Source organism: Plecotus auritus, assembly GCF_963455305.1.
Source record: "Plecotus auritus genome assembly, chromosome: 6".
NCBI classification, from domain to species: Eukaryota; Metazoa; Chordata; class Mammalia; order Chiroptera; family Vespertilionidae; genus Plecotus; species Plecotus auritus.
This window is the reverse complement of record NC_137773.1, coordinates 29249235-29274162: the sequence shown is the minus strand read 5'-3', so window position 1 is coordinate 29274162 and position 24928 is coordinate 29249235. Positions and strand designations below refer to the sequence as shown.

The 24928-nt window shown below is 51.7% G+C and overlaps 1 protein-coding gene across 1 annotated transcript; it reads right to left on the bottom strand.

The window, feature by feature from the left end:
• Window positions 1-1715: 1715 nt before the first annotated feature.
• ARAP3 (ArfGAP with RhoGAP domain, ankyrin repeat and PH domain 3) lies at window positions 1716-24659 on the bottom strand. The gene is made up of 33 exons (XM_080673445.1): window positions 24590-24659; window positions 22506-23046; window positions 22329-22390; window positions 22114-22225; window positions 18040-18243; window positions 17840-17909; window positions 17479-17599; window positions 17204-17388; window positions 17018-17124; window positions 16573-16772; window positions 16393-16478; window positions 16072-16254; window positions 15777-15912; window positions 15085-15201; window positions 14530-14677; window positions 14320-14422; window positions 11971-12190; window positions 11213-11276; window positions 10842-11005; window positions 8534-8746; window positions 8162-8267; window positions 7121-7268; window positions 6776-6844; window positions 6178-6252; window positions 5966-6080; window positions 4373-4501; window positions 4160-4293; window positions 3849-3931; window positions 3717-3752; window positions 3549-3612; window positions 3311-3448; window positions 3074-3112; window positions 1716-2614 (listed from the first exon to the last, which is right to left on the bottom strand). Exons 2-33 carry the CDS (start codon window positions 23027-23029, stop codon window positions 2120-2122), a joined length of 4650 nt encoding a protein of 1549 aa, XP_080529571.1. The 5' UTR covers window positions 23030-23046; window positions 24590-24659; the 3' UTR covers window positions 1716-2119.
• Window positions 24660-24928: the final 269 nt, after the last annotated feature.

The window sequence follows — 24928 nt, the reverse complement described above, 5'->3', positions numbered from 1 at the left end:
GGGGGCCGCGGAGGAATAAACCTCTGTTACAGCTTCCAATATCCCAAAAGGGTCCGGGCCGCTGGGTGGACGCCGCGTCCTCTGGGCGGTAGGGGGAACCCCAGGTCTCTGAGTCAAGACGCCTGGGTTCTATTTCTAGTGGAGCCGCTGACTCAGCACGTAATTATTTCTAATTAGTCACTTACATATGCAGATCGCCAGTCCCAGGCTCAAAGGGTGAAGAATGGCGACCAGGGAAACTGAGTCACTGGATGCCTGGGTGAAGTTTGTCTGACAGGGGAAACAGGGCTGGTCCCAGACCTTTTCTCACTTCCCACTGAACTGGAAAAGCCAGAGTGAGCTGAGGTGAGAAAGATGCCTGGAGCCGGAAAGGAACCAGTCCCAGAAGACAGGTACATCCAAGACCAGGGGAAACTAAAGGACACCAGTGAGTGGGTGTGAGCTGAGAGGTGAGCGTGGGGCCTTGCGGGCCAGAATGCCCCAGTCACCTTTAGGGTCTGCCCTTCAGCCCCCACACAGCTTTCTGAGGCTCCACACACCCTTTCTTTAAAAAAAATTTTTTAAATATATTTGTATTGATTTTAGAGAGGGATGGAAATGGAGAGAGAGAGATAGAAACATCAATGATGAGAGAGAATCATAGATTCGGCTGCTGGGGATCAAGCTCGCTCTGACCTGGAACCTTCTGATGCACAGGGGATGCTCCAACCAACTCCGCCATATAGGCCAGGGCCTCAAACTTTTAAAACTGCTCCTTCCACCTGATTCTTCCCCAGTCACCTACCTCAGGTAACAGAGTAAATGGTACTACTCTCCATCCAGTTGGGAAAGTCAGAAACCCAGGGTCAGTGTGCCTTTCTTCTGCCCCCACATCCATTAGCAAGTCCTGTAGGTTGTTTGTAAAAAAAAACACCACCTCCCTATTGACCCACTTCCCTCAATTTCCAAAACCACCAGCCTAGTCCAAGCCCTCATTATCAGTCTCCTAGTTTAACATCTGGTGTCCTTGCTTCCAGTCTCTACCCCCCACTACAATCCACTATTCATAAACAGCCAGAGTAATTGATTTTTTTTAAAAAAAGGAAATAAGATCTCATCACTCTCTTCCTTAAAACTCCTCAGTTGCTTCAGGATAAAATCCAAATGCCCTAGCATGGTCTGCAAGGTGGTGTGTGATTGGGCCCCTGCCCATCTTCCCCTCTTCAGCCTATACTCTTCTCCCACTCACCGCTCAGGGTGCTCCAGCTTTCATGCTGTTCCCCAGCAAGCCAAGTCCCTTCCCACTGGCAGTCCAAAAGCCTTCATGCCTCCTGCTTTCCCTCTCCTTCTGGAGTGTGCCTTCTCCCAGCTCTCCACATGTCTTTCTTCTTACCCTTAAGTTTCTACTCTTTTTTAATTTTTTAAGAAAGTTTTTTTTATTGTTTAAAATATTACATAGGACATATATCTCCTTCCCCCCCCCGACTGACCTTCCCCCAGCCTCCCCTACCCCCTGTCACATGCCCTCATCCCGCACCCCTCCCAGTGTCTTGTGTCCATTGGTGTGCTTATATGCATGCACACAAGTCCTTTGGTTGATCTATTACCCTTCCTCAAGTTTCTACTCTTCACAGAGGCCTTCCCCACCCACCCAGCATAAAGGCTCCCTCCACAAGAACATCATTTTGTTGCACATCAAGTTGGAGTAGGACAGACTTGGAGGATCATTCAGATCTCTGGCTTGCAAATCTTTTTTTTTTTTAATTTAATGCATTAAAACCATTCTTTTCAAACCCCAAATCTCTCACAGAACCCCAACATATCAAATATATAAAGCAGGAGTTGCCCTTGTTGAGGAAAAATATGTGGGGCCCACAGCTCTGAGAAACAGTTTGATGTTCACTGCTCTACTTCTTTCAGTTAGTTCATGGTACAGACAAGTGAGCAGAGGCCCAGAGGGAAGCCATGACCTGCCCCTCTCTGGGCAGGACACAGCCTCTGAAGCCCTCAGTTCCCGTGCTATTTCCACAGCACCACACTGGTTCTAGAGTCTTTCCAGCCAGGGCAGAGGAGGCTCCCAACAGTGTGTGCCAAGGTGAGAGCGTGGGTCTTTTGGTTAGGTACTCCCTCAGACTGCTGGTCATGTGAGGGGCTGGCTGGAGTGTAGACTGGAAGTGCAGGGGGGTGGGGTGGGGAAGCCAGGTGTCTGTGTCGGATGGTTGTTGGGGCTCGGGGGCTGGGGGCTGGAGGGCTGGGAGGGGCTGCAGGGCTGGGAGGGGCTGCCCAGGCCTATGGTGGTTTCTCCCTTCCTCAGGATGAGGCTGCTGAGCTCCTGGAGCAGTTGCTCCTCCAAGGATGCATGTGCCTGGGAGCTGTTTTTTGAAGGGGGACCTGGAAGGGGCTCCGGTGGCCTCTCCTCCCGGCCTGCCTTGGAGAGAAGGGGTTGATCAGAGGATCTCTGGCTGGTGAGGGGGGTCTCTGACTTGGCTGTCTGCTCCCTCATGGTGGAGAAGGAGGTGGAGGTGTCCTTGGTCAGCTCCGGAAAGTCCCCCACTTCTTCATATACTGGCTCCTCATACACAGGATCCTCCAGTTCCTCTTGCTCGTCTACAGACCCCTGAGATGACTTCATCGGCTAGATGGGAATGGGTTGGCAGGAGGCAGAGTTAGAGTTACTGGGTTATTTATCATTATCATTTATTGAGCTCTTGCTCTCAGCCAGATGCTGCAGAATACTTCACAGATAAGGTATCAAAACAACTCTGTATGATGGGTTACACTGAAGGTGAATGAACTGCGGTACAGAGGGCTTAAGCCGCCAAATGGTAGAGCTGGGGCTTGAACCCTGGTCTGTCTAACTCCAAAATACATTCAACTTTGTTTCTCAGGTCCTGAACCACCTCCCCCTTTCCTCACCATCCTTCATTTTCTTTACTTTTCTTGGTCCAGCACTCTCTCACTTACTCTTTTTCTCTCTTATACACACACACAAACACAAACACATGTGGCCTGCAGAGACAGGGAGCACACGGGCTCAGGCAGCACAGAGGAACACAGTGCTGACAGGTACAGCTGGAGCAGGCACAGTACTCACAAAGAACATGGACAGGGTCCTCCGATTGTGAAGTCGCCGCTGGGCACAGGTGGGGTGGGGATTCGAGGAGAGAAAGACACGGAGACACAGTGAGGCCTGGCAACAGGAGGTGGGGAGTAGGGGCACAGAGAAGGCAGAGGGAAGACCCCAGGCTGGCAGGTGCACCACTCCCTTCTGCAGTGTGGATAGGGCACAGGCAGGGATCAAGAAGGGCTTGAAGCGGGGCTGGGACCTCACCAGAGTCTGATTGGCAGAGAGAAGGGTAGCCCCGCTGTCATCCCCACGGATGGGTAGCAAAGGCATGGTGCCAAACTTCTGACGGGCAAGGTCTGAGGAGGAGCGGCGTCGTAAGACCACTGGCTGCTGGTCATCATGCTGGAGGGAGGGGGAGAGTTTGGCACAAGTGGGCATGGGAGGTACTGAGGGGTAGAGCTAGGACCACAGACCTAGCCCTCCGCTCTCTCCTTCCCCTCACCTGGGCTTTGAGGATGCTGGTGGTCCAGTCCCACATCTCATCCTCATCTGTGCAGGACAGGTAGCTGAGGGTAATAAGAGGGGAATTTAGGGGAAGGAAAGAGGTCACAGCTATAGGGATGGAGAACAGGGTTGGGCCAGAGGAGAAGCCAGGCTGGGAGGTACTCACAGGTGCATCTTCTCCAGTATCAATGTGAAGCCCCACCTGAGAGGCAAAGGAGAACAGTGGTGGGGTGATCAGAAAGACCAGGGTGGTGGCGGCAGGGAGGCCCTAGAAAGAAAACTGGTGAAGAAAACTCACGGTGTTGGAGGCTTTAGCTTCTTGCGAATCCCCAGGTAGACCTTGGCACCTTCCAAAGACCACTCCCGTTCTGGTTTAGAGCTCTGAGAACATGAATAGAGTCAATGAGGTTGATAGGTGAGAGAGAAGGGTCACGGTTCATGAGATTGAAAAGTCATGGAAGCATTGTGGTTATGTGATCCCAGGGCCAAAGGGCCAGGGAAGCAGTGAGATTGACGAGATTATGGGCTGTGGTGTAAGAGGGTCAGTGCAGTCATGTCTCCTCACAAACAGCCATCCAGTGTCCCTCCCCAATAGCCCCAGGGCCCCACCTTCTTCTCCTTGAGCAGCAGTAGGCAGCGACCACGAACCAGAAAGAACCTCTCCTGGAAGCGGTTTCCCAGCAAGCGGGATGGTTCCTCTCGACACCGCAAGAGCCCCACCCTTGGGCTCTCCCGCCGGACACCTGGGTACAAATAGGCAGTACTAGGTGGGAGGTCTCGGGGGAGAAGCCTAGAGGTTCTGGGCTGAAGAAGGAGGCTCACCTGTGAAGAGGCAGCTGGCCTGGGCCAGGGAGACTTTCCTCAAGAGCAAGGAGGCCGAGCAGGGCTCTGGGAGCTGGCACCATTGTAAGGCCTGCTCCAGGACCCTTTCCTTGGGGTGCAGTGGCCGTTCTAAGGGGCAAGGTGGGAGTGGGTATCAACCAGAATATCCATCCACAGCCTGGAGCCCCCAACTCATTCATTCATCCATTCCACCATCCAGCCACAGACATTTGTGTTAGCACTGACTATGCCAGGCACAGTGCTGGCCTTGGGGATGCAGTGGTGAGCATGAAACACATGGCCTGCCTTCACAAACCCACAGCTAGTAAATAGGTAAGTAAACAAAACAATTGAAGGCAAATAATTATTTTGAAAGAAACAATAAGAAGCTGAAAGAGAGAGTAACGGGGCAGCTACTGAGATACCATGATTAGGCAAGGCCTTTCTGGGGGCGCATTTGTAGATGAAACTCAGAGGCCTGAAGGATTAGGAAGAAGTCATGCTAAGATCAGGGGGAAGGAGATTTCAGACATGACAAAAATGCAATAACAAAAGCCCTGAGTCAGGAAAGATATATTTGAGGAGCTAAACAGCCAGTGTGGCTGGGACAAATAGAATAGATGAGAGGATGAATTATGTGAGATGAGGTCTGAGGTCTTGTGGACCACAATAAGGAACTTGAATTTTAAGTCCAATGGAATTTTAAGTTCAATGGTAACCCATTGGAAGGTTTTAACTGTGGGAATGGCATGATCTGATGGACTTATGCTTGAAATGCCCATTTGACTGCTATGCAGAAAATGGATAGTCAGGAGGCAAAAATGGAATACTAGCCAGCTATTTCCTTTCTGGGACTGTACATTTTAGTGGTTAATGTTGGGTAGAGACATAATGGTGACTTTGATCAGGGCGGTGACAATGGTGGAGATGGAGTGATAGATTCAAATAGAATCTACTGAACTAGTTGGTTGGGTTGAGTATGAAGATGAAGAAAAGGGAGGAGTCCCAGAGGACTCCCAATTGTCTGGCCTTGATAACTGAGTGAATGGTGGTGCCACTGACTGAGTTAGGGAAAACTAGGAAATGGCCTAGAGTTTTTGTTAGGGGGGAGGGCTGGGAATTGAGTTTGGTCTTAAGACATTTTAAATTTGAGAGGCTTATGAGATGTACAAGGGGAAGTGCCAAGTAAACAGTTGGACATGTGAGTCTGGAGCTCGGAAGAGGGGTCTGGTACGAAGATAAAAATTGGAGGGGCAGATTATGAATGTCATTTAAGCCACGGGGTGAATGAGCTCATCCAAGGAGAAATGTCGATAGAGAAAGGAAAAGGGTCCAAGATTGAGCCCTGGGTTGCTCCAACATCTGGAATCTGGGCAAAGGAGGAAGAGAAGCCTCCTTCAAGGAGGAAGGGAAACCAAGGGTTTGTGGGGTCCATGAAAACTAAGAGGAGAGAATATTGAGAAAGAGGGAGTGGCCACTGTGTAGATTGTCCGCTCATGTGCATGAGAAGTATCTACTGTATTTGGAACATAGAAGTCGTTGGTGTTTGACCCCCACCCCCCCACACACATGCACACACATGGTCATACTCACCCAGCTCCCCATGCTCGAGAATCTCAAATGTCACCCACAAGTCAGTCCCAGGTGCTGTCCCCCGCATCTCCAGTACCTGCTTAGTCAGCTCCTCAGCAGTCAGTGTTGGGGACACCTGGGGTCAGGGAAAGGCAGAGGACCCTTGCTGGTCAGGCCATTGCCCCTCTCCCACATCATCCTCTCATCTCCCCTCCTGTTCCCTCAGGACTCACCTTAAGGGTGACACAGTTGTCTGGGAGCTGTTGTTCTATGTAAACCTCCATGATGAGGTCTCCAGCCTGGGATAGCTGAGGAGAGGGGAAAAGAAGTCAGAAGGACACAAAGGATGTAAAGAATGAAGGCGAGAGGTCTCCTCATGTTGTCTCATAAACATTCTCCCCTCCCCAAAGTCTCCTCCCAACCCTCACCCCCAACATGGCTCAGGCGAGGTGTGGCGGGACCACCATCTTCTTTATTTGGTGAAAAATGGGACTACCTACTTCATGGAGTTGTGTGATGCTAATGTGCCTGGAAAAGAATAAGTCCTCAGCTATTTACTATGGTGTTTATTATTATTATTATTCTCACCTTTGTGAGAATAATACTTAGCTATTCTTTCTTGGATCTCTTACACGTGGAACTGAAGTGTTTCTGCCACTATTCGTAGTGGAGACTCCTCACAGAGGAATAAATGAAGCAAATCTTAAACCAACCCCTCTCCCCAAAACATTTCCCTCCTTGCATTTCCCCTGTGTCCAGAAGCAGAAGGTCAGCTTCCTATCTTGATGTCCCTTCCTGGCCCACTCAGGAGCCAAGGCCAGGACAAGTTACCTGCACATCCTTCCAGGTGGTGATAAGACTGACCTCCAAGTCAATCTGAGCTACCTGGTCAGAGTCGATCTGTGGAAGAGCCAGAGGGAGTGTGTGTGATGGGGGTGGGGGATGTACTAGGAAAGGAGGGGAACAGGGAGAGATGTGAACGACCAGAGAACCTGTATTAGAGCTAAGAACCAATCGGGCAAGGATGTTAGGAGCAAGGTTATGGGTGAAAGGGGCCCAGGGCTCTGGGAGATGGTTTCTGATGCTGAAGACCTTCAGAGGGCTGGGGGCTTGTTGGGGTGAGAGGATCCAGAGTTCAGGAAGAGGGACTGTGGGTCAGGGGTTGAGGGAGCTTACATCAAAGACAGAGACATAGCCGTCGATGAGTTCCTGCAGTACCCGCACCTCGTGTTCCCCACGCCCATCCGTCTGGAACACGCTGGGTGCAAAGAGCAGGGCCAGGTTCCGCGTGCACATCTGGTTCAGAGCTGCACACTTCTGCACCCTGCAGAGGGACGTGAGGGCCACAAGGAGTGCAGTTTGTGCTCACCCATTTATCAACACATCTATTCATTCAGCAAACATTTATTGAGTTCCTACTGTATGCAGGCCCTGGGTTAAACATCGAGATGCAACAGTAAGATATAATACTGGCCTCAAGGAGCTCCCAGTCTAGGGGAGAGACAGACAAGGAATAGATGATTATAAATATAGTAGGGGCCAGCAAACTTTTTATGTAAAGGAACAGATAGTAAATATTTTAGGCTTGTAAGGCCATATAGTCTGTCACAACTCCTCAACTCTGCTGTTGTTGTGTGAAGGGAACCATTGAACATATATAAATGAATAGGCATGACTTTACACTTGGTTTACAAAACAGGCAGTGGACTGGATTTGGCCCACAGGTCATAATTGGCCAGTCCCTATGATATAATGTAATTAGTACAATATAGCTGGGGTTCACCCTAGAATCATTTAAAGACCTGTCACCCAATAGACAGGTAAAGATATATCTGCATCTTATTCTTTTTGTCTCCTACATATATTCCTTTGCTTGGCATAGAATAATAAATTCAAATAATATTGACTGCTTACTATTTCTGAATACTTACTACACACATGCCAGGTGCTGTAGTTAAGAATTTTATAAGGATTATGTTACTTAAATCTCAAATCACCAATGAGGTGGATACTATTCATTATATCACTTTCTTTTACAAATGAGGAAACTGAGGCTTAGGTCTCACTCCAGAGCTCACACTGAAACTTTATGCTATAATACCTTCACTTAACAACTGTTTGTGGGATGGATGGATGAATGTAAACAAGGGGCTTGGGCATTGGGCAGAAGTGACAAAGGGTCAGTGAGGGGGCTTGTAGGGGGTCAGCCATACTGACCGATAGAGATGCCCGATAAGGGTGGCCAGTGTGCGGCGGTTGACCCTCGGAAGGCAGCCAATCACTTCTTTGTATTTCTCCAGGCGCTGATTCTTCTGGGGCAGCTCTGGGATGGAATAGGGGAGGGTTGGAGAGGATCAGGGAAGGGAGAGTGGAGGTATTTTTAGAGAAACAAACCCAGGATCAATGTGTTTCTGCCCCCTTCCCACCTTGCCCTGAGCCGAGTCCCTGGGTGATCCTCCAGTGGGGGCAGTGATTAGGCAGGGGGCTGCTCAATCCCACAAGAGAGCCTCAGGGATTCTGGTGGGGTAGGTGGACTTCCTGGTTGCCCCTTGGTTGCCTGTGAGGAATTATTAGGGATCTCGAAAGTACCAGCAGCCTCCCTCCATCGAGGCAACAACCGTGCAGAGGTCACAGGGTCATCGAGCTCTCGAAAGAAGCGTTTGAGTGTGTCGGTGACATCCTCCACAAAGTGTTCCCCTGGTCGGAGTTTCACTGACCGGGCATCCCGCCGGAAGTCAGCCAGGAGCCGCAGGCTGCGGGCACGAGCACCCCCTTTCCGGTATACGCCCTCCAGCCGGAGCCCTGAGAACAGCCAGCATCTCTGCTCACAACTGCCCCAAAGACCCACCACCACCCACCCAGCATCCCATCCGTGACCCCCTACATGGCTTGTGGCTATTGGTGGGGTCATAGAGGAAGAAATCTGCCTCCATGGTCTTGCTTTCCAGGGCCCTGCTCAGTCCTCATCTCTGAAAGTCCTTAACTAACCATGCATCATACATAGCAGCCCACATCTCTCTAGCTCCTCATCACTTTTATTTTTTTTTTTTTTTAAATATATTTTATTGATTTTTTACAGAGAGGAAAGGAGAGGGATAGAGAGTTAGAAACATTGATGGGAGAGAAACATCAATCAGCTGCCTCCTGCACACCTCCCACTGAGGATGTGCCCGCAACCAAGGTACATGCCCTTGACCGGAATCGAACCCGGGACCCTTCAGTCCGCAGGCCGACGCTCTATCCACTGAGCCAAACCAGTCAGGGCATCACTTTTATTTTTAAACAGCACTCTCTAAAATCACATTACAGGTCTTAGTTATTTGAAGATTCTGCATTTGCAAATTCATCTACTTGCTAAAAGTTATTTGTAACCCCCAAATCAATACTGATGGTACTTTTTTAGTCATTTGAGAACATGCGCAGAGCAGAGAAAAATTTGAGTTGCCTGTTAGACACATTCCCAGCTAAGGTGTCATACAGTAAAGAAGTGTCTTTTTCATGGCATATTTAGAGCCATGTTTTTTGCATTCTTTTGTTTTTGTGGGGGGCGGGGAGGGTAATCCTGTTTAAAATGGCTCCCATTTGTAGTGCTAATGCGCTGTCTAGTGTCCCTAAGTGCAAGAAGGCTATGATGTGTCTTCTGGAGAAAATACCCGTGTCCGAAAAGCTTCCTTCAGGAAGTGGGTGTAGTGCTTGTTGACCATGAGTTCCATGTTAACAAATCAACAAAACATAGGAAATTAAGTGTCTTTAAACAGGAACACACATAAAATAAGGTCATGTGTTGATTGGTCGATGGAAATGTGACCGGAAGTTCTCATGTTTCCCCTGGGGCAACGATTCAGTGTGCATTAACTCAGTGTTAGCAGTCACTTTATAGAATATAACTACCTCGAATAATGAGAACTGATTGTATTTGTTCCTTAGTCATTACCCATCTCTCCTGCTAGTCTCTGAGCTTCATAGGGCCTCCCCTGTTCATTGTCATGGCATGTGGGAGAAGCTCAACAAATATCTGTTGAATAAAGAATGGCGGTGCAGGAACTGTGGAGGAGGGGGATGAACACCCACTCTCTTTCCCCAGGGCTTTTTCATGGGCCTCTGACTTAATTCCTCCTTTGAACATAAGGGAGGCTGAGAAGAGGACAGGGGTCTGTGAGTGGGGGAAGTCACTGCATGGGGCTACTGCCAATGCATAGACAATGTCATTAGCCGCTGACTAGTCACTGTCCTGGTTGTAAGCACAACTATTTGTAGGTTCACGGATGTGCTTTTCCCCCCTTTACTGCCTACTTAGTTTTCTGCGAATTTTCCTTCTCAAGAGTTCATTCTTCTAATGGGGATTCACCCGCAAGATAGATTCTACTGGATCCTTACTTAGGCTGGGGAATAAAGCAGAGGCCAAAAGCTCACAAAGAATTCTGGGAACCACTTGCATAGCTGAACTTCTATGCCTGGAAAACCTCCCACACAGAATAATTGTGTTCAGACCTTCAAGGATTTGGCTCAACAGCTTGGCTCTGTTCCCGTAGCTGCCCCCTCTTTGTTCTCCACGGTTCTACATCTCTAGTCACATTTCAGTGCCACTCTCTCTCCATGTCCATGCCCCAGAGACAGTTACCATGGAACACTTACTACCTGCTAGGTCTTGCACTAAATGCTTTATACGTGTTATCTTACTGTCACAACAATTCTGGAACATAAGGACTGCTAGTAATCCCATTTTACAGATGGAGAATAGAGGCTCAGAAAGGCAAAGCAGCTTGCCAAGGGTCACTGAGCGGAGGCTGTCAGGCTGCAGGCTCTGGAGGCCAAGCTTGTAGGCAGATCACCACCCCCTGGCTGTGCCCTTGTTCCCCATCCCCCACGGGCTCAGTATTGACCAGTACCCACTCACCATGCTGGGTGACAAAACTGATGCAGGCATCCACGATGATGGGGATGTCACCTCGGCTCATCTGCTGCTCCTGCAGCCCTGTGCCGCCCCCACCAGCTGCTCCCCCAATGGCCGCATTCCATGCTGAGAAGTCCAGCCGGCCCTCTCCCTGCAGATACAGGGTCCTGAGACCCAAGAGGCCTGGGTCAGAGCCACCGCTAGAGGATCCGCTGAGGCCCAGAATCACAAGGACCAGAGTTCCTAGAGTCACCAGAAGGGGCAACAACCCCCAACCCAGACAGGGTCTCTGAACTAGGGAAGGGACTTTCAGGAAGTGGGCGATGGGCCAAGGGTGTGGGCTGAACTCTACAAAGGGTAGGGGCAACACTTACCTTCCTGTCTCCACCAGGACCAAATGCTCCTTCTTGTCTGGGGTGTCAGCTGCCGAGACTACACCTGGGAGGAGAACATGGAGATTATCATCATCGTCTTCATCATCATGACTAATATTTATGAAACATTTAAGGCATGGAGGTGCCAGGCTAGGAGCCTTACAAACGATGTTGCATTAAGTCCTATGAGTTACACATTATTATCCCCATTTTACAGGTGACACATAAAGCTCAGAGAAGTTAAGTAACTGCCTCTGATTACTTGCTATAAAATGGCAAAGCTAAGCTTGAACTCAGTTCTCTTATCTCCAAAGCCCTAAAACATTATCTGACACTGTTCCTCTTTTAGGAGATAGTGAGAGTATCCAGTCCCCTCTCCCAGTCCCCAGCCAGCAAGTGACTCCAAATAATGATAATAACAATAACATTTATAACATATACCATCTACTGAACTCTTGAGAGATGCCTCCTCCCAGGCTCTGTGATAAGTGTTTTACATGTGTCGCCTTATTGGAAACTCACTACAACCCTGTTATTGTGCCTATTGTAAAGATCAGGAAACTAAGGCATAGAGAGGTTAAATAACTTGTCCAAGATTACACAGCCAGGAATTGATAGAGTGTGAGGGGTCTAAATCTGGGCAGTTTGACTCCAGAGCTTGTGTCTGAATCCATTGTGTTCTGCTATTTCTCATAGGGAAGGTCCACTCCTTCCCCGCTCCATGGCCACCCTTCATCCCTGCCCCCAGCCCTGCTCACTGATCTCCTGTAGCCGCCGAAGATGCACCATGTCCTCAGGGACTGCAGGGCCAGGGCCCGGTGCTGGACACAGGAAGAGGTGGTCACCACGAAGAAGTCCAAACCCTGACAGCCAGAGGCCAGGAGCCAGGGCTGTGTAGGAGGGGGACCGCAGCCACAGGCGGCCCAGCCGCACCAGCCCAGGGCCCAACAGCTGGTGACAGCTCAGCGGGGAGAACCACTGTGAAGCAGGAGGAGGACATGGGGAGAGAGGAAGATGGGGGAAGAGATAAGAAGTGAGGGGGAGAGAGTGAGAGGGCCAGGGAAAGACAAAGAAAGACATGAAGAGAAAGCAAAAGAAAGAGGGTAATGAAAAGGGATGGGGAGGGAGTGAAGGAAAGGCCCAAGGAGAAGACAGAGATGGATGGAGAAAGACAGGAAAGAAATTCAGTTCAATTTAATTTGCTCCAACCAACACAGAGAAGACCCCTGAGTGACAGCGTTATGCCCTTAATTGGGATGTAGGGGTAAGAAAGAATGGGGAGCCGAAACGCTGTAAGGAAAGAGTCATGATGCCTTGGGAAGTCCCATCACACAAAGGGGCTGGGAGAGGCTTGTGGACAAAGAACTATTTGAGGTGGACCTGAAAGTAGTGCTTTTCAAACTACCTGTGATGAAGGAACAGGGAGTTTTTTCTTTTATTTTATTTTAATTTCCCATATATGCATAACCCATGGACACAGACAACAGAGTGTGAAGGCCTGGGGTGGGGTGCGAGCCCAGTGGAGGAGGGTAAAGGGGGACATCTGTACTACTCTCAACAATAGAGAAAATTTACCAAAAAAATACGTCCAAACTGTCACTAACAAATACTTGAATAAAAAATAATAAAAAAGATTACCAGAAAAACTAAATGAAAAAAGAAGTACATACAAAATGTAAGCCACCAATTTTTATAATGAAATTCCACACATAAAAGTCACTCTGTCAAATGGTTATGAAAGCTAACTCTCAAGTTCTGTACTTGTACTGTCACGGGCCATAACAAAGGGTCCACAGGCCAGTGCAGTGACAGTCTGCAGCCCACACGTTGGGCAGTACCACTGCCTAAAGGGTGGGCTAGATTTGTGGAAAGTGTACATAATAAGAGGAGAGTTGGACTCAGCTGGTAGGGCCTTGACAGCACCCTTAAAGGACACAGAGAACAATTTCTTGGTGTGAGGAGTTATAGGGGGACCAGGAGAATGAGGTCAAAGAAGTGTCAGATGCTGCAGATACGACCTGGGGTGGCCAGGAGGAAGCCCTTGGACCTTGACAATGGGAAGTCACTGGCCACCCACAGGGCAGCAGATTAGAAGAGTGTTGAGTTTGATGAGCTCAACCACCTGTGTGGCTCGGTGGTTGAGCGTCAACCTATTAACCAGGAGGTCACGGTTCAATTCCTGGTCAGGGCATATGCCCGGGTTGCAGGCTTGATAGGAGGCAGCCGATGTTTGATTCTCTCTCATCACTGATGTTTCTATCACTCTATCCTCTCTAAAATCAATAAAAATATTTATTTTTTTTAAAAAGAAGAGTATGGCAGAGGAAGGCAGCAAGGGGTTGAGGAACTACAGGGCACAGGACTGTTTGAATTGGTGATAAACTGAGGTGGAACAGGGCTGAGGGAAAAGCTGCGTAAGGACAGGAATGATTGTCTTCATTATCACCATTACTATTTCAGCACCCACAGATGGTGAAATGGTAACACGACACAGAGAGTGAGCCTCACATGTCTCTCATTCTTAGCCTTAGGGGTGGGCCTTTTATACCCACTCTACCCTTATGGAAAAGCTCACAGGTGGAGGACTCAGTTCCCAGGATGTCTGACTCCGGAATCTGAACTTTTAATTCCAGGGGGAGGGTGCAGGAAGGAGACAGATGGGCTTGCCTGCCAATGGAGAAGCTGGGCCAGGTGAAGGCAGCCTCAGGACCTGGAGAGTGGGAGGAAGACGTGGGAGGCAAGGGCAGCTTCTCTGTGGGAAGAGACCCAGCACAGGGAGGTTTGGGCCGTGAGCTTTGGGGACAGAGGCCTGATGCTCTGCTGCCTTCTAGTTCTGTGACCTTCACCACGTGACTCTATAACCTCTGACACTCAGTTTCTTTATGTGTGAAATATCAATGATCCTTATTTTTGAGGGTTGTTGTGAAAATTAAATGAGATATTGAGTAGGCAGTGCTTACCCCAGGCCCTGGCACAGAATACATGCTCAGTCACCTTCACTGTTAAAGGAAGAGGTAGGAGTGGCTATAGGAATAGAGAGGATAGGATGGGGGCAAGCGGGGCCAGGAAAACCATGAGCTGTCAGGGAGGGGTCTCCGCTGTCTCACCTTGCCCACGGCGCTGACCCAGGCCTCCAGACTGTCAGCTCCATCGGTGCCAAAATGCTGGATCCTCCCCCCGGTGAGGATGAGCTCAAAGGAAAAGGGGAACCTGGAAAGAAGGTGAGGTCAGGGAAGAGAATGGGGTCTAAGGAGGAGGCTTCAGGCTTGGGATCAGAAAGGGAAAAGGGGAACTCAGTGAGAATGGAGGGCTGTTACCTGTCAAGGTCACCTGAGTCAGTAGGTGGAGGGCTCACACCCAAACATACAACATCCTGGGGCTGGATGAGGCTGAGGGGTTCAGGGCTGCTTTCTGACACAAACATTTCCAGAGCCGCTCCCAGCACGCACCACAGTCGGGAAGGAGCTAAGGGGAAAGCTGATGGTCAGCAGGCAGAAGACCCCTATCTTCACTGTCAGAATTCCTTTACTAGACCTTTATTCTATGCCAAGCCTTCTGGCTATGCATGCTCTCACGTAATCTTCACAACAACCCTATGAGATGGGTATTATATTCACTCCTGGTTTATAGATGGGAAAACTGAGGCTCAGAGTTTGAGTAGCTGGCCCATCTCATGGGTAGGAAGTAGCAGAGCTGAGATTTGACCCTGACCGTCTGACTTCAAAGCACAATGCTGCCACCAGGCATAGTTCCTCTCTTACCCCCTGCACCTAGCCCAGTCCTGGGCATGACCCTACTTTCCCATCCCAGCCCTCTTCTCCCTGTCTCCCATCCTGGTTTCTCCTCCTCCAATCCCTTGGCTCCCCGCTTACCATCCCGGCCCCTGCGAGGGGGTGGGGGTCCAGCTTTGTTGCTGATGGGACCACAGTGCAGGAAGCTGCTGTAAGTGGCAGGCACCACCACCTCGTTGTACACGTCAAGGGAGGGATCTGTAAGGGGAAGGAGTAGTGGTCAGGACAGACCAGTACAATGGGATGGTCTGAGCCCCTCAGGGAAGGGATTGAGTTGAGGAAGAGAGTGGAACCCAACTCCACTGGCAGCATGGCTCAATAGAGCCCAGTTGGGCTGGACCACTCACTACTCAGATTAGAAAAGAGGGTGGGATGAGCCCAGCCCACTGCTTCTCCTCACTAAACAGCCTACCAGGTAGTCAGTCCTGGTGGAGGCCTCAGAGCATGGATCATCTGCAAGGGTCTCAGCCCCTCTGGCCTGCTCACTGGAGTCCAGCAGCTGTAGCTGACCATTTCTATGAGCAGACTGCCCCCAGGGAGAGGAGACCTGGCCTATGTGCTAACCCTGTCAGGAGTAGACAGCACTAACACTTCAAACATCCAGATCCACACCCCAGGGAGTGGCCAACATCAGGTCCTTTCATGACATCAGGAAACAGACCCGGGAGGATTCTAGCTAGGCCATTGTGATGGACTTGGGGAGAGGGGGGTAATTGCAGCTCCCTAGAAGAACCTAGGCACAGATTGGGGCTGAGAATTGTTGGGGGGATTACCTGGGGGCAGGAGACCAGGGAAACTGCCATCAAGGGCTGAGGGAGACCAGGGCTCCTCAACCTCAAAGGCCTCGACACAGAGAAGCTGGGTCATGTTCTTCAGCAGGTTGGGTCCTGCCACCGCTGCACACAGTGCCTACAAAAGGGCAGGGATTCTGTCAGCCCCAAGACCCAATCTGAGAGCCCTGGGCACAGTCTATTGGTCACCAAAAGCAGCCCCTTCCCCCCAAGTCTAGGCTTTTCAACTCAGAGACTGCTTTCCCCCTCCCCATCAGCCCCAACCCATCCCTCCTACCTGGAGAAGCTGGCTGTGATCTGGATATTGAGGGTGGGGCTTCCGGAAGAGACCCAGCCGGTACTTCCTGGAGATGAACTCTCCCCGTGGGCCTGGGGTTGTATCTGGATTTAGCCTCTCACCTGGGGGTAGGGCCCCTGCCCAGAAGCGGTTGGCACGATCATTTCCCAAGACTATGAACAGCTGCAGGATGACAAGGGGCAGAGGCAAGTGATGGGAATTCAAGGGTCCCTAGACATTCCAATCCTGTCCCCAAGGTGGGTCCAAAGCCTTTTTAAAATGTTCTTCCTTCCCCATTTTCACCCTCTTCAGACTCCTCACCTGCACTATCTCATTACTCCAGACACTTGTGTCCAGCTTCAAACTCTGCACCTTGGAGATCCCGGAACCCAGAGCCCGGTGCTGACCTGTTAGAGTATGAGAGCATGTGGCATGAACACCCTGAGCCCGCCCGCTCCGCCCCCGCCTCTTTCCATTTCAGCTAAAGGCTCCAGGCCTCACCTGCACACTGCTTGCAGATCACAACTCCCAGGTTGACAGCAGCCCAGTCTGGGCGGGAGGCCCCACAGTCCGCACAGTGCAGGTTTGCCCGATTGGACCAGATCTTCTCAGCCACCTCGTAGTCAGACAGGGTCTCGGTTACTGCTTCCTGTAGAGCGGCTGCCCAGCTCTGCCGAGCACCCCCAGACTCGGCTGTGAAGCTGAGGGGTGGACAGCCAGTCTGTGGGCATGGACACCCTCCCCACTTGCCCCATCCCACTGGCCATTCCTGCAGGAACCACACAGGTCAGCCCAGACCCTCCTGACAGCCTTGACCCTGCTCGCTGGACTCCCATCAGGGCACACCCACTGACATCCCACTGAGGTGGCCTCCAGACCTCTTCACCCCTGTGCCTCCCTCAAAAGTCTCTCCCCCAGCCTTGCTTCCTGCCAGTCTGGGCCCCACCTGAAGCAGCGATGGGGCGTGAGCAGATCGAAGCTGCGACTCTTGGTCTCCCGGACACTGCACCCTTGCAATTCAATGAAGCAGATCCCGATGCCCAGGGAGAAGGCCTGGCGGGGTCAGGGGGAGGTGCAGTGAGGCTCCCTATGGGATAAGCCAGGCCCCTCGGCCCAGGCCAGCCCTTCTCACCTGCTCACTCTTGTACAGCGCCAACTCTCCGGGGCTCAAGGCCGCAAACACCTTGGCCTTGTGTCCACGCAGCTCCAGCATGCCTGTGCGGAGCGGTCGGGGCAGCTGGGGGGCCCGGGGGTGGCCCAGGAGACGCTGCTCTTTCAGGCAGGATTGCAGCGTGGAGCACCAAGTGTCCCGCTGAGCTGGTGGGGGATAGGGAAGCAGGCCAGTGGGGCCGTGTGCTCACATGGCCTCCCCACCCCTGCCCTGACCCAGGGGGCCCTGGCCCTCACCCTCGCTCTCCGTGCGGAACACAAATACCCTCTGGCTGGTGATGATCTGGAATTTGTTGTCTTTGCTGCTGCGGGTCATCTCAATGGCGGACAGAGGGATCACACCCTTGGGGAAGGGGTCCTGGAGAGAGAGCCCAATGACACACAGGCAGGAACTCAGTCATGTGTGCTGACACCAGGGGCCAGCACCAATTTTTAATGAGACCAGCACTCGTTCCACAGCAGTGGAGTAAAGCTGCTAACCTGGCTTCTTTAGATGCTGACATCAGTCACATAGTGACTGCCTTCCAATCCTGAGCCTCCCTCAGCCCCCGCTCCCTCCCCATCTCCCAGGACCCATGCAGCATCTCCTGGACCCCACCTTGTCATTGCCAAAGTACATCAGACTCCTCCCATTGAACTGCACAAAGCGCCTCTGGAAGACGTAGTTTCTAGAGAAGGGAGGGGCCAAGATCAGTGAGTGGTGGAAGCTGCATCCTGGCGGGGCTCCTAGGAGCACTTGGGACCTGACCCCCACCCCACCACCCAGCCTCCCTCCCCTTCCCTTCCCAGCAGTCCCACCCCTGAGGGGAGAGCTTGTCTAGCCAGCCACTGAGCAGGGGCATGGGACGGTCTGCCGTGGAGGAGAAGCTGGCATAGGGTGAGATGAGGTCATCACTGGTCTCCTCTGTGTTCAGGGTGGGCAGCGAGAGGACGGAATCCCCGGGCAGCTCAAGGCTGGCATAGCCAGCATCCTCCCGTGTTTCCAGATCCTGCCTGCTGAGCCTTGTGAGGGCCAAGACAGAGAGGGACACACATTAGGCCCAGTTCCCTGGACACCCCCACCCATAGCACCTAGTAGAATGCCTGGCAGGTACTAGATCTGCTTTTCACATGGGGAAATAGGGAGGCTGGGAACCCAATTAGCATGGACCTTCTTCCGTGAGCACACCTGAACTTTTCTTTGGGAAAATTTCATTCCCTCTCCTCTGCCATTAGTAGATGGCTCCCTGTCATGGTTGCTTATATCTAATCAATAAATTTTATAGGCTCTTTCTCCAAAAAGTTCTTGACTTTGTCTCCCTAATCAAGTTCCCATCAGTTCCCCCAGAGTGATGTAATTGCTTAACGGGTCACCTGTTTCCACTCCAGCCCTCCCTCCCACATCCATTTTCCCAGCACCACCAGATTGCTCTTTTAAAAATACAAATGATATCATTTCACTCCTCTGCATGAAACTCTGTAATCACTTCCCATTTGGCACTTAGGATAAATTCAAATTCCTTACCCTGGGCTGTAAGATCTTGGACATTGAGACCCATGGCTACTGCTCTGACCTCATCTTGCATCACCCTCACCTTTGCTTACTACAGGTTAGCCTCCTCCTCCCTCGCTCAGAGCCTTTGCAGATGCTCTTCCCTCTACCCAGAAGGCGTTTCGTTGGGCTGCCTTTTCTCATCCTCAGGACTTTGCTTATACCATCTTCTCAGAAAGTCCTCTATTATTTTCTGTCACCTTTCAGTGGTTCTTAAGCTCAGCAGCACAAAATCACTTGGAAAACTTAAAAATACCAGAATATGAGCCCTATACCGGAGACTTAAATTAGAACTCCCCAGATCGGGGCCCAGGCATCTGTAGTTTTCAAAGTTCCCTAGGCCAGTGGTCAGCAAACTCATTAGTCAACAGAGCCAAATATCAACAGTACAACGATTGAAATTTCTTTTGAGAGCCAAATTTTTTAAACTTAAACTTCTTCTAACGCCACTTCTTCAAAATAGACTCACCCAGGCTGTGGTATTTTGTGGAAGAGCCACACTCAAGGGGCCAAAGAGCCACATGTGGCTTGCGAGCCGCGGTTTGCCGACCACTGCCCTAGGATATTGCACCACTAAGGTTGAAAACCATTCCTCTACCAATTTGTTTCCTACTTTCCTGAGGAATTGAAGCAATCAGACAAGAACTCCCAAACTCCCAGCACCTCCTCTACCCAATTTCACACATACTCAGCTTTCCTCCTGTTACCATAATAAACAACCCTGTCTAAAGCCAGTCTCTCCTCTATGTCCTTGATTCTACTCCTCTCACCTACACAAGGACATTACCCCAGACTTTCTCCCTTTTCTCCCCCTACATCAACTAATTTTCCCTCTCTACCAGACCATTCCTATTCACCTAAAACACATGTAACATTCCTGCCTCTAAAAAAAACTTTCTTGACCCCACTTCTACTGTTAACAACCACTCCAACTCGCTGCTCTTTGCAGAAAAACTCCTAAAGAATGTTATCTATACCTTTTTAACTCCCTCCATTCTTTCTTGAGTCCACTCTGATCAACCCCTACGTTGCCAATTCCAGAGGTCAGTTCTCAGTCCTCATCTCACTAACTAGACTCTCAGCAGCAGTTGACACAGCTGCTCTCTCCCTCCTCATTACACATATGTCCTTCACGTGGCTCCTACATCACAGTCTCCAGTTTCCCCTTCTCCTTCACTAGCCATTTATTTTCAGTTTTGCTGATTCTTCCTCTTCTCCCAAACCTCTTGACATTGAAGTGTGCCAGGATGCTGAGTTCGGTCCTCTGCTCTGTAGACACTCACGCACAGCTACATACACGCATCTAAACACTGACAGCTCACAGATTCAGATCTCCAGCTCAGACCTCTCTCCCAAACTTCAGACTTGCATATCAGTGGCCTGTTTGTCATCTTCTCTTGGGTGTATAATATACACCTCAAATTCAACACATCTATCACTGAACTCCTGACCTAACCTCCAGTCCTCCCCATCTCAGACCAAGGCAACTCCAGGAATTTTCAGTTGCTCAGAACAGCGCTAACAGAAGTCAATGTAAAAGCCACAAGGTACATGATTTTAAATTTTCTAGTAGTCACATTAAATAAATAAAAGTAAGCAGGTGAGCCCTGGCCAGTTTTCTCAATGGTTAGAGCGCTGGCCTGCTGATCCAAGGGCCTGGGGTTCGATTTCTAGTCAAGGGCATGTACCTCTGTTGCAGGTTCCCCAGGCCCAGTAGGGGTGCGCAGGAGGCAACCAATCAACGTGTCTCTCTCATGTTAATGTTTCTCTCCCTGGCTTCCCCCCTCCCTTCCACTCACTCTCTCTGCAGAAATCAATGGAAAAAATATCCTTGGGTGAGAATTGAAAAAAAAAAAAGAGATGAAATTAATTTTAATAATACATTTTATTAAACCCAACATGCCCAAAACATTAACATTTTAATATGCCATCAGTATAAAAATTATTACAATAATTTATACCTATGTCTGTTATATTCATCTAGTATTGCTTTTTTTTTTTTTTTTTGGTACTAAGTCTTTGAAATTTGGTAGTTGTTTTACTATCACAACATCTCACTCCAGTCTGGCCACATCTGGTCAGTAGTCACATGTGGCTAGTGGCTTTGGACAGTGCAGGCTCAGACTGAAACCCTTTGAGTCATTCTTAACAGCTCTATTTTTCTTTCACACCCTAATTTACTAGGACAGTTGGCCTTCAAATTATAACCAAAACCCAACCACTTCTCTCCATCTCCACTGCCTCATCTGAGATGTCTCACTAGGTCATTCAGTAACCTCCTAAGGCAGTGGTCGGCAAACTGCGGCTCGCGAGCCACATGCGGCTCTTTGGCCCCTTGAGTGTGCGGCTCTTCCACAAAATACCACGGGCAGGCGCGCACGTACAGTGCGATTGAAACTTCGTGGCCCGCCCTGACCGGTTTGGCTCAGTGGATAGAGCGTCAGCCTGCGGACTGAAGGGTCCCGGGTTCGATTCCGGTCAGGGGCATGTACCTGGGTTGCAGGCACATCCCCAGTGGGAGGTGTGCAGGAGGCAGCTGATCAATGTTTCTCTCTCATCGATGTTTCTAACTATCTATCCCTCTCCCTTTCCTCTCTGTAAGAAATCAATAAAATATATTTAAAAAAAAAAAAGAAAGAAAGAAACTTCGTGGCCCATGCGCAGAAGTCGGTTTTCAGCTCTCAAAAGAAATTTCAATCGTTGTACTGTAGATATTTGGCTCTGTGGACTGAGTTTGCCGACCACGGTCCTAAGGGGGTCTCTGCATTTCCAATTTTGCCCCCTACAGACCATTCCCAGCACAGCAACCAGAGGGATTCTGAAAGTCAAACCCTTCCAGAAGCTTCCCATTTCACTTAGACTAAAATTGAAAGTCCCTACAATGTCCTACCCCATCTGGCCCCTTTCACCTCTCTGACATCTTCTCCTTCCACTCCTCCCTCCTTAGCCCATTCTGCCCCAGCCAGCCTGGTCTCAGCTCCCGTGCCCCTGGGCACAGGGTCTCTCACACGCGTCCTGAAGGCGTATGGGATGATGCTCCAACCAACTGAGCCACACCAGCCAGGGCATGCACTGCTCCCTATTTTAAATGATATGTCCATTTGTCAACTTGTTTTATTTCCTGTCTGCACCACTGAGTCTCAAGCTACATAAAGCGGGGACTAGATCTCTTATATTCATCCTGTATTGGAGCCTATCTGTGTTGGAGATACAGATACAGACCCACTGGCTTGTGGACAGTGGACATTTAATGCACATTTCATGAATAACTAGATACATGGCCGGCACCAGCTCCTCAAGCTTCCCCACTTCCTGCCATCATCACCCTACTGACTACTCACCTGTGTTCAGCCCTGTCCTGACAGACACCTCTGCCTTCTCTTCTGTTGGATGCCCCTGGGACCCCCACAGGCTGGACACCATAGTACAGGCAACCCGGGTCCATGATGTGCACTGACAGGGGAGGAGGGGGAGGCAGAAAGAGGCGATCAGGTGGTGGTGTCTGAGGCCCTGCAGGCCACTGTCCCTCTCCCCCTGCCCATGATAACCCACCTACCTGTGCCTGTGGTAGGCCTGAGGGCAGGGGTGGGGGCAGCTGTCTGGGAGCTGTCTGGGGCCCTGAGGGGAAAGGTCTAGTGGTCATTAAGGGAGAGAGAAGGAAGGACAAGCCCTCATGCCCTGCTCCTCTCTGCCCCTACCCAGCATCAATGCCCAGGGACGCAAACCCACTCACGTGTCCTGAGCTGTCTGTGCCCCGCCTCTTAAGTCCAGGCCGAAGTAGATGGCGTTGGGCATCATCTCCACAGTAGTTAAGGCTGAAGGCTGCTCAGAGGAGGTGGTGGGGAGAGGAAGGGACCTTGGGCTGGACTCTGGGCTCCTGGGCACTTCTGGTCTCAAGAGGGCTGGGCTCAACCCTGGCCTCTGGGTGGTCGTGGGGCCACTGAGCCCGCCAAATACTGTCCTGGGCTTAGGCACAGGCTTGGAGGGCTGAGCTTGGGCAGCTGGGCTGGAGGATGGCTCCATGGCTCTGTCCAGTTGGGGATCCGGGGAGCCCTCGGCAGCGCCTGTCTGTAGCAGGCGCAAGATGCGTTTCCGGTGCCCTGTGGCGGTGATGCCCAGCTGCTTCAGCTCCTCGTGGCCCAGGCCCCGGGCTGCACCCGCCGTAGCCATGCCATGCCTCCGGAACGTGTCTGCATACTGCTCCAGGTGCACCGTGGCCAGCCACACAGCGATGTCCAGGTCCTGAGGGGCAGCCATGGGGGCTCAGGCCATTGCTGGGGGGAGGGGCAGGGTGAAGGGAGGGCTCAGGCTGAGATTCCCCCTCCCTCTCTCAAAGTCTGAGGCCTGGATGGGGATACCAGACTCCAGTCTTCCTCCAAAGAAAACGAACCAGAGGCCTGCCATCTGGAGGCAGAGCTATCCCAGGACATCAGAAGGGGCTTTCTTCTTCTTATAGGAGAATCCCTTTATTTGCAGATGAGGAAACTGAGGCCCAGAGAGGGAAAGATGCTTGCCCCAGGCTCACAACAAGTACGTGTTAAGTGTTGGCCCCCAAGCTCCTGCCCACCCCGGGGTCTCGGTCAAAGCTCTGCCCCTGCATGACTGCACAGCCAACCAAGTAAGAACAGGACAAGATGCTAGAACCCTCAGGGATGGATGGAGTGGGGTGGGGGTGGGGGCCTGATCCTGCTGTGGCATCAGGTGGGACAGGGGCAGCTGTGGCACAGGAGGAGCACAGATCCCAGTCCCACTGGTTTCCAGAGCTGAGGTACAGCTCAGCCATCCTGATCCTGGTCATTCCCAGTTCCTCCCCTTCCACCTATTGTCTTAGCTCAGACTTCCTTCCTGTCCCTCCAGCCCTGGCCACCCACACATCCTGTCTGCCTTGGTCAGGCTGCCAAGAGAGCCTGAACTAGTCCCAGCATGTGGGATCCTGGTCCTGGGCAGCTTGGGGATGGGGTGGAGAACTGGGCCAGAGAGCTGAGGGCCCAGGGCCCAGGCATACTCCAGGCTCTTACTCTCCACTCCCCTGCAGTGTGTTCACACAAAGTGCATGCGCACAAGTCAGCACTCACCCTGCAGGCGGCGCAGCGGTGTGAAATGGCATCCCCTTACCTCTGCTTTCTCCAAGCCTTCCTTTTCCCTGCCTATGGCCTTGGTTCAGGTCTCCAGCCTCACCTTGACCCTGGTCTAGTCTTATGGACCTACCTCTGATTCTGTCTCCCCTGACTTTTATCTCTGCCCTGTCTCTAACCCAGCCCACTTCTGTCCCTACCTCCAAATCCCTGTCCCTCTCCTTGTTTTGTTCTCTAAGCCTCTCCTTACCTCAGTCTCTAGTTTTAACTATTTAGTTGCAACTGTGTCTCTGGCCACCTCTGATCCAGGTTTCTGTCTCGCCCTGTTTCTCTCATGCAGAGTCCTGACCAGGACTCCCTCTGCCCCAGCATCAGTTCTGGCTGCTCTGTCTCTCAGTGGCTGGGCCCCATCCTCAAGCTAGGGCCCCCGGCCCTGACTCAGAGCCCAGTTTCCCGGTGACTCAGGCCAGGCGGGAGGGCACGGGACTGGGAACCAGGAGGTGCGCGGAGCAGGAGTGCCGGGGGCGGGCCGGGCAGCTCGGGGCTGCGCGAGCTGCGACTAGGGAGGGGGTAAGGAGGGAGGGGGCAGAGTCGGGCGCCCGCAGGGAGGGGCGGGTCGCGGCCCGGAGGGGTGGGGGACGGCCGCTAGCTCAGTGGGGGCTTGGGATTCCCACGAAGGCCCTCGAGGAGGTGATGGGGAGGAGTCTGGGCTGCAGGGGCCCAGGGGCGCGGGGGTCCTCACCTCACTGCGCGGCCGCCGTCCGCTGCCCGGTGCCCGCCGGGCTGTCCGAGGCTCAGGGTCCCGCCGCGCCGGCCCCGCCTCCCTCCGCGCTCCCCCGACGGGGCCCAGCCCCGCCCCGCCCGCCGTTCCCCCCGCAGGGCCCCGGCCACTCCTTGTGCAAGCGCCGGCCTTCTAAAGCTTTGGGCTCCTTACCCAACCGAAGCGCTTATCTTGGGACTGGCCCACTCTGCCCTCCTGGGGGCCGAGAAAGGGGCCGAAACAGGGCTGGAGGCCTGGACAAAGGGGCAGAGACCACAACACAGTGGGAACCGGGAAAGAACCAGAGAGACCAGGACAGCG

What these genes read in the sequence shown, in the direction of transcription:
- ARAP3 (XM_080673445.1), bottom strand. Translation starts at nt 23,029, where the DNA reads ATGGCTGCCCCTCAGGACCTGGACATCGCTGTGTGGCTGGCCACGGTG. An exon ending in GCACAGACAGCTCAGGACAC is followed by an intron (nt 22,391 to 22,505) that starts GTGAGTGGGTTT and finishes CTTTCCCCTCAG; the next exon opens with GGCCCCAGACAGCTCCCAGA. An exon ending in ACGCCCCATCGCTGCTTCAG is followed by an intron (nt 16,773 to 17,017) that starts GTGGGGCCCAGA and finishes TCCACCCCTCAG; the next exon opens with CTTCACAGCCGAGTCTGGGG.